Below are 19,565 nucleotides of genomic sequence, written 5' to 3'. Positions count from 1 at the left end.
GTAGGAGGACTGGTACGGAACGCACCCAGGCTCATGAGGCCAACTGAGAAGATGCTTGGCCCAATAGTAGCGGCTCCACGGTCGGTACTGTCGGCAACAACGAACGGGGCAGCGGTGTGCTGACCACATACCCCTCCATAGCGACCCACACGAGTCCGCAAGGCAGAGCATGACACGGCGGCCGATATACATCCCCTGGGCCTTGACGACCGGGATGTGGAGTTCGTGGACTTCAACAGTTTGAGAAAGGTAGCTAAAGGACACATACGTTGCACAGTAGGAAAAAAGGGATGAGCAAGGGCTTAAGAGGGTTATATGTAAATTGAGGGGGATCACTGCCGTCAGCTGCAGCAGGACGTTAGGCGGAATCATCGGCGACCAGTGAAAATGTTTACCGGACCGGGATACGAACCCGGGACCTTCTGCTTACTAGGCAGGTGCATGAGCCACTGCACCTTTCGGGACACAGCGTTATCGCAACTGCGCGGACTATCTCGGCTTCCCTCACGGCCGATCCACATTCTCACATGTCCGAAAGAACAGACACCATGCATTCACATAAAGGGTTTAGAGGAGCAACACAAAGCCTCCGTTTCTTAGTGAACCCTTCCCTGTGGCCGGCGAGTGGTACTTCTTCTAATAATGGTTCTAATCGCTCTGAGCACTATGGGACTTAACATCTGAGGTCATCAGTCCCCTAGAACTTAGAACTACTTAAACCTAATTAATCTACGGACATTACACACATCCATGCCCGAGGCAGGATTCGAACCTGCGACCGTTGCGGTTCCAGACCGAAGCCCCTAGAACCGCTCGGCCACACCGGCTGGCGGCACTACTTCTGTAGGTTTATATAATCTGTACACAGCACTCTATCCTTCAGGCTGTATAGCTGCTCCTTGCTTTTTTTCCCCCCCTAGCACTGTTACCGAGCAACGGGTGCTGGACGCAAAGTGATGGGGCAGTGCGGAGTCGCCGATTGAGGCGGTAAGCGCAGCACAGACATTACGCAAAGCAGAGCGCTTAACGAGTGCTAAGCGAGGGCGCCGGTGCGCTGATGACCAGAGTCGGCGCACGGCAGAGGCCGGCCTCCCGCAATTTCTGCCCGGAAATTAAAACCGCAGCCGTAATAGCGGAGCGCGCGGTCAGCGAACGGCGGACGCTGCGAGGGCAGAGCACCGTCCGTGTGCGAACACCGCTGCACGAGTTCGCCTGAACCAGCGAGTGGGCCTTCTTCTCAAGCCAGTGCAACATCCTGTTATTTGGTTCGCAGGTCAGCATTTATCGCTGCATCCTATTGGGCAACCCGAGTCTTGTCTAAAAATGGTTCTAATCGCTCTGAGCACTATGGGACTTAACATCTTAGGTCATCAGTCCCCTAGAACTTAGAACTACTTAAACCTAATTAACCTAAGGACATCTCACACACATCCATGCCCGAAGCAGGATTCGAACCTGCGACCGTAGCAGTCGCGCGGTTCCGGACTACAGCACCTAGAACCGCACGGCCACCGCGGCCGGCTCTTGTCTAAAAGGTGTGCTCGGAATCGGAGAGATCGCGGTATTGAATCTCGGTCGAACCATGGAAATTTTCAATCTGCCTTTAATTTAGCCTTCACCTCTTAACGCTCTGAACAGTTGCCACGAACGACACGTAGTTCGGATTGCACGTTAAAGCGTAAGCCCCCTTTGGATAAGTACGGCCATGCAAGTCGCAGAAGTGGCGTCCATTTGAAACACTTGAACCCGACCATTAAGCCCGACTAGGCAGCTATCGCCACATTGCTCTGCTCTCAATAAACTGTCAGTCAAGGCGCTGTGATACAATGCCTGAATACCGTAAGGCATACAGCATAAAAGTTGTCATTAAAAATTTCGACCAACGGTATCGTAAAGAAAATAGTACGGTGGGTCGTACTTGTAAACTGCTGACCAGAGTAATGTACACAAGAAACAAAGAAAAACATACTGCACGAAGACCAGTTTAGCAACAGACTCCGTAGCCGAGGTCGCTAATGCACGCTGCGGTGCCACATGGCTCGAAGATAAGCAGGTTCGATTCCTGGTGGCGGATGAATTTTTCACTGCCAGTATTTCGCCGGCAAGGGGAGGACCAGTGAGGGTGTAAAGTTCCTGATCACCAGTCTTCTTGTCAGTGTTCTAGATTAAATTCCAAACCTCGCTGCAGTGTGTCCTGAAGTGGAGGCCTGTGATACATCCGTTCATCGAATGACGACGTTAAGTTCGACGGCCTCCTAGATGCTATTCGAGAGAAGTAGGGTACGCGTCACCACTGGGTTATACTCTCTTCCTTCTTTCATCATCACCATCATCATCACTGAACAACACAACGCGACACTACATTACACACGTATCCATTACACTCACCTACACTCTACAAACACACATACGTCACTACACCTAGATAGCCGCAAGGAAAGAGCCAACGTGCGCGGAGAAAGAATGCTCTTTGCGACAGGCGGCTGAGTCCACCCCGTGGGATATCCCAGCCAACAGTGCTATACAGCATTTACATTTTTATCAGTATAGTCTGAGGGCGGGAATTGGTGCTACACAATCAATTCAGACTATTCACTTGGTAATGGAAGGCAGATAAAGTAAAAATAAAGGTGTCTTTCTAGTTGCTGTGGATGTGGAGAGAGATTTCGACAGTCTGAGGTAGGCTAATATGTTTACTGGTAAATAACTTACATCATCTACAAAGCGCAAGAATCTGGAGCACAGAGTTTTTATGCATATACTGAGCGGATGGCCAGCAATCTCTAGAATGTAGTAAGTTTTGTATATCATCTATAAAATGTTGTTCTTTTGACATGTGTCGAAACTAACCAACTCATTTACACAAAAAAGGTATCATTTAGAGACTTGCCTGCACCCCCCCCCCCCCCCCCAATTCCTCCTGAAAGAATTTCTGCGGCGGCCGTGACTGGGCTTAGGGGTATTGAAGATTAGAAGAGGTTGGAATAAATAACGACTTGATTCACATCAAAACCGGGAAAGACACGGTAGTGGAAGAAGCAGGAAGATGTGACAAGTAGATTGACAAAGGCAGAAAAAGCTTGGTCCAATACCAGATTAGTATCAGATACTGAAAGAAGAAGGTTTTGAAAGTGTACGTCTGGAGCTCAGGACACAGGAAATCCAGCAACGAAGTAATTGGAAATATGTTAAAAATTAAGTGGGCACGTAAGGCACACAACGAACTCCTCAAAAGAATAGGTGAAGTATGTGGTAGACTCTTACGGCGTTCAGGAACGGTTAAGTTGGCGCTAGAAGGTATGATAGAGGTAGATAAGGACTACTATAGGCAAAGAAAAGTTATAGAAAATACTGAATACACAACTAAGGAAAAAAATATGAGGGTATTATAAAACCAGAAAGACTGAACAGATAAAAAAGAAAGCGTAAGATGGAAACAATGAATTTTTACCAACGTGTATGAAGCTGATGCAATGATTGAACATTTGTCTGTCACAAATCGTGGATGCAAGCGCCTGTGCATTGCGACCGGGATAGCTGACTACCTTTTAGAGCTGCTAACGCCAGTAATCACTCATTAACAAATCTCACAGCGGGAGGGGGGGGGGGGAGGGAGGGCACTGAATCTATTTTCTTCGCTACTCACTGGATGAATTCGGGAGGGGAGACGGTATTGAAGTCATGCGCCTACAACACGCGGTAACAAGCGTACCTTTTCGGTGTGCGAAATCTGATGTGCAGCATTCCACCGACCAATTAAATGCTAATAGGCGGGCGTGCTGGGCGAGAATGCGGAAGAAGGCACTCGGCAGAGTCTAGCGCGCCGTAAAGTCCCTCCCCCCTTCGCCCCCCCTCCCCCCACCAACCGGGTCTACTGACGTGGGTGCCGCGACTGACCCACTCACGGTCGCGGGGCGCTACATACTCTTACGTCACTCTATGAGTCGTCGTTTAGTATTTAGAGGGAGATCAGCTCAGTCGACAGTGATGCATTTCTCATTCCGTAGGACACCACAACAACTTTATATTCGCCCTCTTTTGTATCAGCTCTGGCTGACTAAGGGCTAGATTATGCATGTTCATTTACTTGAGTACCTGTTTGCTACCGGCTGTTTGGTCATGAGCATTCATGACCATGATTAACATTTTTCAAAGTGCGCACACTATTCGAATTAACCACAATTAATTACGTTCTTTCGTCCATTTACTCTCGTATGAAGTATATCGTAGCTTACTACCTTGGTAGATCACATCTACGCTACTTTCATTGCCCTAAAGCGGTATCTATCGATCTTGTTTTGAAGACGACAAGATTGAGATCTACTGGCGTACAAAAATATAAGCGACGACGATTTGGTGTAAGAAAACAAATGAAACGACGGTTTATTGGAGATGCAGCACAGTACAGAATGCGAAAGAACTGTCGGTGTCATTTCAAAGAAATCATCCAACAATTCACTTTAATCGTGTTAGGTCACATTTAATCTGGATGGCCGTATGGTATTTTGGACTTCGTTCCACGAATGCGAGTACAGCGCCTTAAACACTAAGGCTCCTCGTTCGGCAAATAGTTGGAGAGTTTTTAGAGACAATGTAATAGCCCCACACGATATGCACGTAACTATATTTAATAAAAAATGGTTCAAATGGCTCTGAGCACTATGGGACTTAACATCTGAGGTCATCAGTCCCCTAGAACTTAGAACTAGTTAAACCTAACTAACCTAAGAATATCACACACATCCATGCCCGAGGCAGGATTCGAATCTGCGACCGTAGCGGTCTCGCGGTTCCAGACTGAAGCGCCTAAAACCGCACGGTCACACCGGCCGGCCAACAATATTTTCAAGCTGTCCTCTTTATCAGTGTTGGATCTCTGTTGTAAAGACTACACCACCATTCAGAGCATTCAGTGATATCGGATTACGAATGTCAGTTCTAAAAGAATTGGTGATACACAATTTCGATTCTCTCAAAACTGAGAGATGTATTTGTGGAGATTTAGTTACGAAACTTGATTTCATATTCGTGGGAACTTCATATCGTCTCACGCGAAGACCACTGCACTTTGTCAGGAGTGAGTACATGTTCCAGGATTCCGCGAGACAAAGTTCTGCTGCGGTACTGATAACACGTGAATCATAGTGTGCAAACTGAAATGGCGCGGCAACTTATAACGTATTCCAAGCTTGAAGTCGGTTGAACAATACGTAAAACGTCTAAACTACACACAGATTCACAGTGAAATTCTAGAAGTATATGGATCTAATGCAATATCGCGTACAGGCGTAACGAAATGATGACAACAATAATTTCACCAAGGATGCAAAAAAAGTGGGCGATGCTGATAAGGAAGGAAGGATACTGACATTCACAACAGACGACACGGCAATGTTCACACAATCGACGAACCGATTCGCAGCAATCACAGATCTTTTCCGACGATGTCCGCCCCCGTAATTGAAAAGGAAAAACGTGATCAGCGCAGCTGAACCCCATCCGGGGGACCTAGGTTCTGTTCCCGGCCGCGTCAGAGATTTTATCCTCTCGGGCACTGGATGCTATGTTATCATCCTCATTTCATCATCATCGACAAGCAAGTCGACTTGCGATAGGCGGCCGAACAACACCAGATAGATGCCGTCGGCCAAAAACGCCACACGATTATTTCATTTCATTATTTTCGACGGTGAGAGTGTTCAGCGCACACCAGTTCCCGAATGGCTCTGTGACCAAGCAGCGGATTTCTATCGCCGAGGGACTCAACGAATGGTAGAGCTTTGGACAACATGGTTGTGGAGATGAAGCAGCGATTAGTATGATTAATCAATTACTCAAAAACAGTCTTAATCGCATTTATTATTATTATACCGCCAACCGGTTTCAACCCCACGTAGGGGTCATCTTCTGGGCGTTTACACCATTGGTCGACTGCTGGTGGTGTCACTCCTGTCTACATAACGGCAGGAAACTATCAAACTATCAATAGTTTCCTGCCGTTATGTAGACTGGAGTGACACCACCAGCAGTCGACCAGTGGTATAAACGCCCAGAAAATGACCCCTACGTCGGGTTAAACCGGTTGGCGGTATAGTAATAATAAATGCGATTAAGACTGTTTTTGAATAATTGAATGGTAGAGCGTTCCGACCGTCGTTTGCAGAGACCTGGTGATTATGTTGAAAGATATAGTAGTGTATCTGCGCCACTATGAAGTGTAACGCAGCATTCAGTAAAAAATATTGTTCTCTCATAAGAATGTGTAGCTTCCTTTTTGAAGTACCCTCACATCTACCGACAACCAACACTCATAAATAACAGCGATGATATTTTGTTTGTGGGGCGCTCAATTGCGCGGTTATCAGCGTCCGTACAAACTCCAAATCCTTTCATGTCCAGCCCCGCCTTTCTCTCGAATGAGGATGAAATGATGAGGGCAACACAAACACCCAAATCCCTGGTGAAGAAAATCCCCGCCCCGACCGGGAATCGAATCCGGGCTCCGTGATCCAGAGACAGCAACGCTAGCCAGTAGATCATGAACAGCGGACACACACACACTGATTTATGTGCGCTTGCGGACGGAGACAGATGTGTGATTTACTACTGTTGGCAAGTAACGGCGCTAAATCTCAAGCGAGTAACTATCAACTACGGCGCGAAAAGCTTGGCAGGGCTTTAAAAGCGGTAACTGCAATATTCGCCACATGATGCACTGTAGGAGTCCGAAGCAATGGCACAGTCTGTGTCGCGGCTCGAAATACGTCGCCGTTGCGGTTCCTATGAAAACCTCGACCATCTGTTACTCGAGCTCGCAGCTTCATACCTATTTTAGTGTTTCAATAGCCAGCTTTTTGCTGAAAGCACGAAAAACTCGAAAATATATTACGCTGACATCTGCACCTAGGAGACAAAAAAATACGGATGGAAAATGTGAACAAATGGGCAAATTTCTTGAGCAAGGGACATGAAATAACTTGTAGAATTTATCACTCTTTCAGACAGAGAGCTCTCTGGCGTTTATGATGCAGTGGGAAACGTAGCGAGAAAGGTCAGCCGTCCGCGGCGCGGCGGCTAAGAAATTGGGGGAGGGAAGGAGGGGGGGAGGGACCGTGATATACTGCCTGGAGCGCGGGCGCTTCGGTGAAATTTTAACTGCCGCCTTTTTATGCGCTTCGCTCCGAGACGGATAGCACGGGATAGGCAGTGCTCGATAGTGAGGTAGCCGGCTGCTGGGATTTAGTGGTGGTCGGCGAAATCAGAAGGCAGCAATGATCAGGCATCCAATAGAGGCCGTTGCTTTCGAGAAAGTAGTCGCTTGCTCGAAGTATGATCGACTCACTAGTATCACAAATGCCTCGTCACGGAAGGGAAGCAGGCAGTATTTTCCGAAATAGCACATCCTTGACAGGTTTAAAAATCTGAAGACTCCGGACAAAGGCGAGTAGTTTTCTTCAATTCTTGTCGTACCTACTGTAATAGAGATATTCATTCACGCTTTTTGTTTTGTTTCTCATCTGTCGAAATCGATTTGGCTAAAGCGGTAGGCTAAGTTGGCAAAGAGTTCTCTTAACTGGGTGAAACCAACCCATTTAGGAATTTCCTGTTTGGGCAGCTGTGTTCCGTCATACACTTCCTCGGAATAACAAGCTGCATTTATTTGAAATTACAATTCTGCAACTAGGCGAGAAATTCCACATCGGGCAGTGAAATCTGAATTACTCGAAAGCTGGACAGTGAGAGGAGAACGAAATACCACTGAAAAATAAATCAAAACTCCTACTTTTATAACTAGGCGCTACGCCACATCAAGAAATAAGGATTATCAATTTGAGGGTCGGAAGGCTCTAACAATCTGGTGCTGTCAATCGCGGCGCTGCAAACAGAGCTGCGCAAACTTTCACCATTTCACGCTCTAGATACTTCCGCTAAGAAAAACTCGCTCTGCCCACACCTCTACCTGCTGAGTGATTGTTCGCGAATTGGGACGTAATTAGTGCCTTACGCAACAATACGAAGCGGTTACCCGTTATCGTGTATCATCATGTCACTAATTATTAATGTAAGAAAAGTGTTATAGGTAAATACACAAACAACAAAAAAAAAATATCGTATCTGTGTGATACCAGAGACAGTGTCGAACTCAACGAGAATGAACAAAATACATAGATAGTGCAAAGGGAGCACTTGCAATGTACGCTAAAATGTTCTCGCGGCCGCGAAACAGTTAGTGCTAAGTGCACGCATTAAGTCCGCGATTAGGCGACCGATGGTAGTGCTGTTATAGGCAAACAGACGAGCTTTGCAGTTCTCCTAATTACAGGTTTAGGGTTCTTTCCTGTACACGCCAGCGCGTTATCATCTAACGACCAATGATACGTAGAGAGTAGCAGCGAGTACACGGCAATTATTCTAAGAGCGCTTTTTCTCCTCCAGCCGGAGATAGTGCAGAGTGGGTGTGATGTCAATGGAACTAACAACAAGGTTAAACATTTTTATGGTGACAGCTACGTATGTTTGTTTTCTCGTATTTTTGATTAGCGACTACGTACCAGTTTGGAGCTGTTTCAACGACGCTCAAGGGAACCGGAACAGGACACTGCGTTGTCCCGGAATCCAAAGTGGCCTTGCACCTACCAGAATAATAACTTATTCCTCAGCTTTCGTAGGCGAAGGGGGCAGTCTTGGACTTTTCTGATCCTGTTTCTCTGCTCGAAGCTCGCACTGGACGACATGAAATGCCTTTGCATGATGACCAACGAGCTATAGTATTATCACACACTATGGACAATCTTGTTTTTGTGTTCGGGTCCCATAATGTCGTTTCACCCTAGATGTCAACGGAATAAAACAGAAAGAACGGCGACAGCACCTTCAAATAGTGATGCGTTCACCAGATGCGATGTCGTCACGTTGCTGCGCTTCGCCCAATACCGAACAGTAAAGGTTGTGCGATTCCATCCGTGATAGAAAAAATCGAAATATATTATCCGTATTAAGGAATTAGCAGTGGTAACGTTTATTAATAGCCAAACAAAAATTGATAAAAGAGTTCTTTTTTGCCTTATATATCGTGCTCTTTTTCTTTTTTAGTAGAAAATCTCACGAAAACATCAGTACTTCTTTCCACTAATAAAGCTACTGTTCTTTCTTTTTCCTGGCCTTTATCCCGTATCGTCACGGGGTCCACATGTTAATTATTGGATTTGGCAATATTAATCGCCTCCATTTCCACCAGAGGACGGAATTTATGTACTCTCTGTGTGTATAGTGTTATCCCGTGATAACGTGCGAACGTTTCTAAATGTTCGCGTAGCGTGTGACAACGGCGGGACGTGGGTATCCGCCCGATATTCACCAAGTCGGATGTGGAAAACCACCTAAAAATCACTTCCAGGCCAGTCGACACAGCAGTCCTCGCCGTTAATCGACGCCAAACCGGTGCGTCTCTCCGAATCCCGGATGCAGTGCGGTATTGCTCTCGGCTATCCGGGCTGGTCAGTAAAGCTAACTTTGGTACTGTTAAAAAGGCTCTTCTATAAAAATTATTTCACATGGCTCTGAGCAGTATGGGACTTAACTTCTGAGGTCAACAGTCCCCTAGAACTTAGAACTACTTAAACCTAACTAACCTAAGGACATCACACACATCCATGCCCGAGGCAGGATTCGAACCTGCGACAGTAGCGGTCGCGCGGTTCCAGATAGTAGCCCCTAGAACCGCTCGGCCACTCCGGCCAGCAAAATTATTTCATCAGTTATTTTTTTTTCTTTGGGCGGGTATTGTGAAACACAAATCATTTTTTCGCTTTCAGATATCCAGCCTTGACGGCCTGGGTGGCCGAGTGGTTCTAGGCGCCACAGTCTTGAACAGTGCGACCTCTACGATCGCAGGTTGGGATCCTACCTCGGCCATGGATGTGTGTGACGTCCTTAGGTTAGTTAGGTTTAAGTAGTTCAAAGTTCATCCGCGAATATGGGGCTAATGGAAGGGGAGTTGGCAATATGTTTCTGATGGAAAGCGTGTCCGAGTGGCTCAGGCCGTTAACACAACCATTCTAAAGAAGCAGGGGTTCCCGGTACGAGTCCCGGTCCGGCAAAAATTTTCAATTCTTGTCATTGTATTGGCGCAGTACCCTGAGCATCTGGTAGTCATTTTCTTCCCATCTGTTTCCCATCCAGTTTCCTTTCAATTCCCATCACCCCAGTTATTCACATATGTATGTGCCAGCTGCTTCGTTGCGGGTCTCGTGTCTGTAATATACAAGTCCATACTGGACCTTTACAATCATCCTCATCCGTCCCCCGGTCTACAACCGTCATTTGAAATGCATTGTGGAATGTTTTGATATTTCGTTCCGACAAGTGTGAATCGACCTTAAGTTATATTAACGAGCGAGTCGGGGTACTCTATGATCGAGTCATGTAACATTGTACGAAAGACTGATGAGTTACTGACAAGGAACAGCCTACGACGTTAAGAACAGACATCGGGTAGGAACGGTACTTAGCAGATGGGGCTTCGTACGCCAGAGGCTGTATTTTCGGGTTACCTTCTCTTGCAATGTGACGGACAAAGCTCCGACGTTCGGGAGACGAGCGTAGTACGCAGAGCACTCGCAGAGCCGCACGAAGCGCGCCCAGCTAGCTCCTCGCACCGGTGCCTGATAAGGTGGCCAGATACGACGCTGGAAACGCCGCGCGACCAATCAATTACCCCTCCCGACCGGCGGCGCACTCCTCGCGAAAGATAACATTGTCCGCGAGCCCTGGCTCCACCTCCCCGCTTCGCCCCCGCCTTTACTCACCGCAGCGCCGCATTCTCCGGCGAGCATCAAGATCGAAATTATAGAAATCTCCCGCGGGCGGCTGAGTGCTGTTTTACATAAGTAATAAGCAATCGTGAGAAAATGCAGGCGCGACTGAGATTGCTGATCCGGCGGCCCGCCGTAATTGATTCTACTGCGCCTGCGTACTCGTACGCGCATTTCACGGCGATCCTTTTGTGTGTGTGTGTGTGTGTGTGTGTATGTGTATGTGTGTGTGTGTGTGTGTGTGTGTGTGTGTGTGTGTGTGCCGCCACATGGCCAGCCGAGAAAGGCGTCAATTATAGACGCGCTGTTCTGAATGGGTACCGCCCAATGGGCATGCGAGAGCCGTTTATGGCCGAGGCTCCTTTCACCCGTTGGGGAAATTCTCTCTCGTTCCCCGTGTCTCGTCTCCCTCCCCCTTTCTTTTTCCACGCCCCTCTCCGCCCACTCACGGTGAGTCCAGCGAGGTCCTTGGATCGTCGCCAGGTCTGGCTGTGTCCGTCTACTGCCGCGCCCGCGACAATTATAATTAATTGCATTTAATTTCCTGTTGCGTCATACCCCGCATCGGAACGGACCGTTTATTTCTTGCCCCTATTTTCCTTTTTTTAAATTCAGCTTCTGCGCCTCTCGCAAATCGTCACCAGTGCGGCGCAATTTCCTGCGTAAATTTCTATAGATAAAAAAAGCCAGACAGTTATCGCTCGGCCATGTAGAAAGGAATGGAGTTGGGGGAAGTAATTAAACGTTTGGACCGGTCTGCTTTAATGTCCAGGTATACACTGCTGTTGAGCAATTGTTTTGTCGAACTGCGTTGACCATGTATTATTTGGCGCAAAGAAAACTCGCTAGACGCGACTTGTAATTCGAAATTAGTTTGCACTGTGTCCGAGAACTATGAATTTCATTGTTTTCCAAGTAAACGCAACGTTTCTTTTACCTGATTGACAAAAATGTTATTTTATAGCAGAGCTGACTTTATTGCCATTTTTGCATTTTAGACTCACCACAAAATCTTCAGTTTCAATTTATTTCGCTCTTCCGATTTAGTGTCATTATATTTGTTTGTGTATGCCAACGAAAGTACAAAAACGAGTGAATCTGAAACCTTCTCGGTACCCACGTAACGTAAGAGTAATATAAACTACTTTGTAACTCTTAGTGGTCTGAACAAGGAAGTCACAGTCCAATCTGTATCCTGGAATAACTGCAACTATTTATCTCTCTCACCTCTGTAAAAGCTTTGTGTGTATGACAAACACGAAGCCACACCATCGATCGAAATCTACGTCCAACAGATGAGTTAATTTTCTCCCCATCACCCCCCCCCCTTCTTGAAATATATGTTATGGTATGCAAGGAGAAAAGTTTAGCGTAGTTCATATACACCATGCCTTGTACACAAACAATGTGACCATAATAAGGCCAAGATGATTATTTCAAGTTTCTTGTGTCGTTTTGGATATGAACAACGAACGCCTTAGATTTAATATGCTCGTGACACAGGACTCATCATCATGTCAACAGCGTGCTGTCCATTAACAAAAAAAAAGCCCATTTAGACATTTTCTTGTCAGAATTGAGCCTTCGAGACCTTAAAAGAGGGAAGTACGAAAACAATTAGCCGCTGTATATTTCATTTAGGAGCATGCCTCTTTCTATGTGGACTGCAAGAACATCCCATGACAGTATGCGTATGCTGGGAGAAGTAGGCTAGTACTAGTAATTTCGCGAGGCAGCAGAGGCTGAAGGAGGAGATAAAAAGCAGCACTCACTCACCTTAACAGTCTGACTTTTGAGCGGCTTGTCGGGGTCCGGAATGTACTCGAGCGTGATGCCGTAGAACTGGCCCTTGTTGATGTAACTTATGCGGTCGTCCTCCCGCCTCTGGCTCGTCGATATCGGCGTCTCCAGGTGGTACTTGAAGCCGCACGGGGAGAATCTGCGTGTCAGAACATCACAGTCATTGTACAGGTAAAACAATAGGCCTCGTACTGAGTACAGAAAATCAAAGCTATAATTACTAGGAGTAATAAATGAGAAAAAAAAGGTTTACACACACACACTATTTCAGACAGAATTAATAACTGAATACATAAACGAAATCCTGTTCGAACAGGCCTCGGGATGCGCAAATGTACCGACCGACCGCCATGTCATCCTTAGTAGATAGGAGTCATTGATTGCGGAAATGGTGGGGCATGTGGTCTGCACACCGTTCCCCCGGCCGTTGTCTAGTGTCGTGACCGATTCCGCTACTTCTCGATCGTGTAGCTCCTCAATTGGTCTCACAAGGGCGTAGTACACCCCGCCTGCCAACAGCGATCGTCAGACTAGGATGGTTACTCATCCAAGTGCTACCCCAGCCCGACAGCGATTAACGGGGACCGGTGTTACCAATGCGGCGAGGCAGTTGAGTACAACTAAATATATACAATTACAATGAGAGGGCCAAATGTTACGATCATTCGGCAGAGAGGCTGACTGTTTACATTGACTACACTACAGGAAAACTTTTTTGGAGCACAGCATTCTTTCATGGTCACCTTCTGGAAATGGAATGAATTTTTCTAAATTAGACGCATCTTGTAGTAAGTGAACCTATAAGAGACTCGAAACATTTTGCAGTTATGTTAGACAGAAGTATGTAGGTATAATAGAGAAATTACTCTCCGCGTTACGTGCAATAAATTGCAAATTCAGTGTCGTGGTTTTGATTGGTTACGAAACATTTGATATGCCTTTGTTTTCCTGAAATCTGTATACGTAACTTTTGCGGCCAAGGACAACAACCGGTATATGTAATACAATGCATCGGATATTTTGATAACGTTACAGGACCATCAAACGACGGAGGTTGTTTAGTGACATTTTCTGCTTTCGTATGTGGGGCTCGTGATCTCTGGTGGCTCGTTAAGAGGCAACAAGTGAAATTATATGGTTCAAATGGCTCTGAGCACTATGGGACTTAACTTCTGAGGTCATCAGTCCCGTAGAACTTCGAACTACTTAAACCTAACTAACCTAAGGACTTCACACACATCCATGCCCGAGGCAGGGTTCGAACTTGCGACCGTAGCAGTCGCGCGGTTCCAGACTGAAGCGCCTAGAGCCACCGGCCACTCCGGCCGGCTTTAGACTGTTTATTCCCCAACATTCCCTGCAGTTCTTCACTTTCACTGTGCATAGAAATTTCATCAGCGAATCTTATCATCGATATCCTTTCAGATTGAATTTTAATCCCACTCATCAACCTTTCTTTAGCCTCCGTCATCGTATCTTTCATGTATAGACTGTTAAATAGGGGCAAAAGACTACACTGAGGTGACAGAGGGGATGGGACAGCGATATGCTCATATACAGATGGCGGCAGTATTGCGTAGACAGGGTATAAAAGGGTATTGCTTTGGTGGAGCTGTCATTTGTACCCAGGTGATCCACGGCAAACGGTTTTTGACGTGATTATGGCCGCACTACGGAAATTAACAGACTTTGAACGCGGAATTGTGATTGGAGCTAGACGCATGGGACACTCCATTTCGGAAATATTCCGAGATCCGCAGTGTCAATAATGTGCCGAGAATACCAAATTACAGGCATTACCTCTCAGCAAGGACAACGCAATGGCCGACGGCCTTCACTAAACGACAGAGAGTAGTGGCGTTTGTGTAGAGTTGTCAGTGCTAACAGACAAGCAACACTCCGCGAAACAACCGCAGGAATGAATGTGGGATGTAAGACGAAAGTATCCGTTATAACAGCGCGGAAATTCGTCGTTAGCAGGCTACGGCTGCAGACGGCCGATGCTAGTGCCTTTACTGAAAGCACATCTTCTACAGCGCTTCTTCTGGGCTCGTGAGCATATCGGTTGGATCCTAGACGAATGAAAAATCGTGGCATTTTCAGGCGAGCCCCGATTTCAGTTGGTAGGAGATGATGGCAGGGTTCGAGTTTGGCTGAGACCCCACGAAACCGTAGACGCAAGTTGTCAACAGGGCACTGAGCAAGCTGGTGGGGTCTCCATAATGGTGGGCGCTATGTTTACATGAAATGAACTGTGTCCTACGGTCCAACTGAACCGATCAGTTAAAGTAAATGGTTATGTTCGGCCATTTGGAGATCATTTTCTGTCATCGATGGACTCGACGTTCCCAAACAGAGAGGAGGAGGAGATTAGTGTTTAACGTCCCATCGACAACGAGGTCATTAGAGACGGAGCGCAAGCTCGGGTGAGGGAAGGATGGGGAAGGAAATCGGCCGTGCCCTTTCAAAGGAACCATCCCGGCATTTGCCTGAAGCGATTTAGGGAAATCACGGAAAACCTAAATCAGGATAGCCGGAGACGGGATTGAACCGTCGTCCTCCCGAATGCGAGTCCAGTGTGCCGTTCCCAAACAACGATGGAATTTTTATGGATGACAATGCGTGATATCAGCAGGCCATAACTATTCGCGACTGGTTTGAAGGACATTCTGGACAATTTGAGCGAATGATTTGTCCAGGCAGATAGCCTGACGTGGATCCCGTCAAACTTTTATAGGACATAAGCGAGAGGTCAGTTCGGCACCGGCACCGGCAACACTTTCCGTTTACAAACAGCTATAGAGGAAGCACGGTCCAATATTTCTGCAAGGGACTTCCAACGACTGGTTGAGACCATGCCACGTCGGTTTGTTGCACTACGCCGAGAGAAAGAAGGCTCGACTCGATATTATGAGGTATACCGTGACTTCCGTCAGCTCAGTGTACATCCTTGTTTTGCAAAAACAGACATAATGTCTTATGGGATAACAGCAATCAGTGATTTTATAATGTTGCTTAAAATCCGTCTTGATTGCAAAAAATTTTTTATTATTCATATGACCGGTTTCGGTTCATTCAGAACCATCTTCAGATCGGATATTTCAGTTACAGGAGTAACCCGTCCAAATCCAGCAACGTAGCATGTGAAAGTTGCTGGATTTGGACGGGTTACTCCTGTAACTGAAATATCCGATCTGAAGATGGTTCTGAATGAACCGAAACCGGTCATATGAATAATAAAAAATTTTTTGCAATCAAGACGGATTTAAGCAACAGTACATCCTTGTCTTACACCATTTCTAATCCGAGGACAGCATTCTTAGTTTTACACTCTGTTTGCAGTACGGTTGAATGAAAAAACCCGACGTCGGACGATGTTAGACACAGGCATTCCTGTCGCCAGCGACACACGTCGCGTCTTCGACCAGAGCGCGCTCAGTGCGACGAGCGGCGGTGGCGACTCGGCCGGCGTAAAAACGGCGGCGGCGGCGCGTCCGCGGTGGCGCGGCGGCAGTCCGCGCGCGTCGCGGCGGTTCCGCTTTAGGGCGGCGCAGACACGGGCCGGCGCACGCGGCGCGACTCCCCTGCGCTCATTTTGCCCTTTCGCGTCTCGACGCCGCCGTCCGGCCGGCGAGCCTCCCTCGCTTTTTTTGCGCCTCGCGACTAAGTGGAATGCCGCGCACCGGCTAACAGTACCCTCGCTGCTTTCAGATAGCCGCTTACCTGCCCGTATTCGCGCGCTCCCGGCCCTTCGTCATTCGAACAATACGTTACCGCCTTGCGACGCTGGAATTCGCAGCGTGTACGAGATAACGGATAACTTACAGCGGCCGGCAACGACTACGTTTTGCCGCAATGCCAGGAGAGCGATAAGGTGTTTTGCTTCAATAAGAGGCTCCACGTCTATCTCACTCGTTTGTTGTGGTTGTCATGGCGTACCATATCGGATCCGAAGCGTAAAATTCGGTAAACTACACACAATAATACACTGGTGTGTAAAACATCAGCACGAAAGGAACTTTCACATAATGTGGCCAAGGAAACTGGTGCACTTGACCAATATCGTCTAGCCGGCCGCGGTGGCCGAGCGGTTTTAGGCGCCTCAGTCCCGAACCGCGCGACCGCTACGGTCGCAGGTTCGAATCCTGCCTCGGGCATGGATGAGTGTGCTGTCCTTGGTTAGTTATGTTTAAGTAGTTCTAAGTTCTAGCGGACTGATGACCTCAGAAGTTAAGTCCCATAGTGCTCAGAGCCATTTGAACCATATACTACTGAGGTCATCAGTCCCCTAGAACTTAGAACTACTTAAACCTAACTAACCTAAGGCATCACACTCATCTATGCCCGAGGCAGGATTCGAACCTGCGACCGTAGCGGTCGCGCGGTTCCAGACTACAGCTCCTAGAACCGCACGGCCACTCAGGCCGGCTTATCGTGTGGGGCCTGCGCGAGCACGCAGAAGTGGCGCAATACGACGTGGCATGAACTCGACTAATGTCTGAAGTAGTGCTGAAGGGAACTGGAACAATGGATCCAGCAGGGCTCTCCATAAATCCGTAAGAGTACGAGTTGGCAGAGATCTCTTCTGAACAGCACGTTGCCAGGCATCCCAGATATGCTCAATAATGTTCACGTCTCGGCAGCCTGGTGGCCAGCGGAAGAGTTTTAACTCGGATGAGTGTTCCTGGAGCCACTCTGTAACAATTCTGGACTTGTGAGGTGCCGCATTGCCCTGCTGGAATTCCCCAAGTACATCGGAATGCACAATGGACTTGTATGGATGCAGGTGATCAGACAGGATGCTTACGTACCTGTCACCTGTCGGAGTCGTATCTAGACGTATCAGGTGTCCCATATCACTCCAACTGCACACGCACCGCACCACACCTCCACCAGCTTGAACAGTAACCTGCTGTCAAGCAGGGTCCATGCATTCATGAACTTGTCTCGATACTTGCACACGTCCATTCGCTCGATACAGTTGAAACGAGACTGGCTCGACCAGGCAACATGTTTTCAGTCATCAAGAGCCCAATGTCGGTGTTCACTGGCCCAGTCGAAGCGTAAATCTTTATGTCGCGCAGTTGTCAAGTGTACACGAGTGGGCCTTCCGCTTCGAAAGCCCATATCGATGATGTTTCATTGAATAGTTCTCACGCTGACACTTTTTGATTGCCCAGCATTGAAATCTCTATCAATTTGCGGAACGGTTGCACTTCTGTCACATTGAACAATTCTCTTCAGCCGTCGTTGGTGCCGTTCTCGCAACGTCTTTTCCCGGCCGCAGCGATCTCGGAGATTTGATGTTTTACCGGATTCCTGATATTCACGGTTCATTCGTGAAATTGTCATATGGAAAAATCCCCACTTCATCCCTACCTCGGAGATGCTGTGTGCCATCGCTCGTGGGCCGACTCTAACATCGTGCTCAGACTCACTGTATTCTTGAGATCCTGCCATTGTAGCAGCAGTAATCGACAACTGCGCCACTTGTCTTACATCGGCATTGTCGACCGCAGCGTCGTATTCTGCATGTCTTCATACTGTATCTCTGTATTTGAATACGCATTCCTATACCAGTTTCTTTGGCGCGTCAGTGGAGAAACAACTGCTACAGTATAGTATAGAAGATAGCTGAAAGAAATGCTCGGCAGCGTCCTCAAGACAAGGTCACACTTCAGTGCAAGACGATGGGGCCGAGCGGAGCTTCAATCCTTTAACGCTTAACCGCCGGGACAATGAATACGTGGTCGAAAGTGCGAATAAATTAAACTGTGGTGCTTCATCTGTACATTAACCTAAATCTGTCGGCCTCCTTAGCTCAGAGTCCAAAGTGTCTCGTTGTTATGCGGAGACCCGTGTTCGATCTCCACTACTACCGAGGAAAATTTTCTTGATGGGAGGACTGGAATAGGGTGCACTCAGCCTCGTGATGTGAACAGGGGAGCTACTTGACTGAGAAGTAGGGGCTCTAAGGCCAATAAAGCAGACAACGGCCGGGAGAGCTGTGTGCTGCCCCCACGGCCGTCCATACCGAATCCAGTGACGCAACTGGCTGAGGATGACACGGCGGTCGGTCAGAACCGATTGACCTATCGGCGCCACAACCCAGAAGGAATTAAGGAAGATGGGGTTTAACGTTCTGTCGACATCGTCTTTGGAGACGGAGCACATGCTCGGATAGTGCCAAGGATGGGGAAGGAAATCGGCCGTGCCCTTTGAAAGGAATCATCCCGACGTTTGCCTGGAGGGATCTAGGGAAATCACGGAAAACCTATATCAGTATGGCTGGACGCTGGTTTGAACCGTCGTCCTCCAGAATCCGAGTCCAGTGTGCTAACCGCTGTGCCACCTCGCTCGGTCACAGGCCTGAGGTTTGCCTTTTGCGAAGCTAAATCTGGATGACTGGATGCGTGTCCTGTGCCCTAGCAGCAGAGCCACTCTTTTAGAGATTCGCTGTACCTGCAAAATAACTTCTGCAGTAAGCTCTGTAGCTGGAGCTAAGTGGAGTACAAACTCCAACCGTAGCCGACGCCAGGTAGCTCAGCGGAGACTCTCTTCACACTTGGCACTGATGTAGTCTAGGTGCTGAGAGAGTCACCTGGAGCAATCAGCACGTTTACTTGCAGGCTGCGGCTACTTCGTACCGCCGGCGCGTAATGGGTGCGATATTTTACGGGCGGCGCAGATCGCAAGCAGCCGTGCTGTCCTTTTCTTCGCGCTGGGCTCTGAAATGGCTACCGCGTTTAATCCCCGTCAGGAGGCCGGACGTTTAAGGCGCGGAGCTCGGGGAGAATGCGCCGGCGGTCTAGAGGAACCGGCCGGCGAGCTCTTACGCGAGCGACAACCCGAGGTGCGGGAGTACTTACGGCGATTAGCATACAGATGACTGATACCGGCGCGGGCAAAAGCCCGTGGAAAGCGCGTCCGTGTGTGATGCGCAGTCGGCTT

The 19,565-nt window shown here is 47.9% G+C and overlaps 1 protein-coding gene across 8 annotated transcripts in view; it reads right to left on the bottom strand.

The window, feature by feature from the left end:
* Window positions 1-19,565, bottom strand: part of LOC126191207 (protein grainyhead-like) — a 324,436-nt gene that overhangs the window by 114,224 nt on the left and 190,647 nt on the right. For all 8 annotated transcript variants that reach the window (XM_049932006.1, XM_049932003.1, XM_049932008.1 and 5 more), the window contains exon 5: window positions 12,591-12,753. In XM_049932006.1, the coding sequence (XP_049787963.1) occupies window positions 12,591-12,753 (163 nt within the window). The remainder of the gene's footprint in view (window positions 1-12,590; window positions 12,754-19,565) is intronic.

This window comes from Schistocerca cancellata, chromosome 6 (assembly GCF_023864275.1).
Source record: "Schistocerca cancellata isolate TAMUIC-IGC-003103 chromosome 6, iqSchCanc2.1, whole genome shotgun sequence".
NCBI classification, from domain to species: Eukaryota; Metazoa; Arthropoda; class Insecta; order Orthoptera; family Acrididae; genus Schistocerca; species Schistocerca cancellata.
This window is presented reverse-complemented; position numbering and strand designations above follow the sequence as displayed.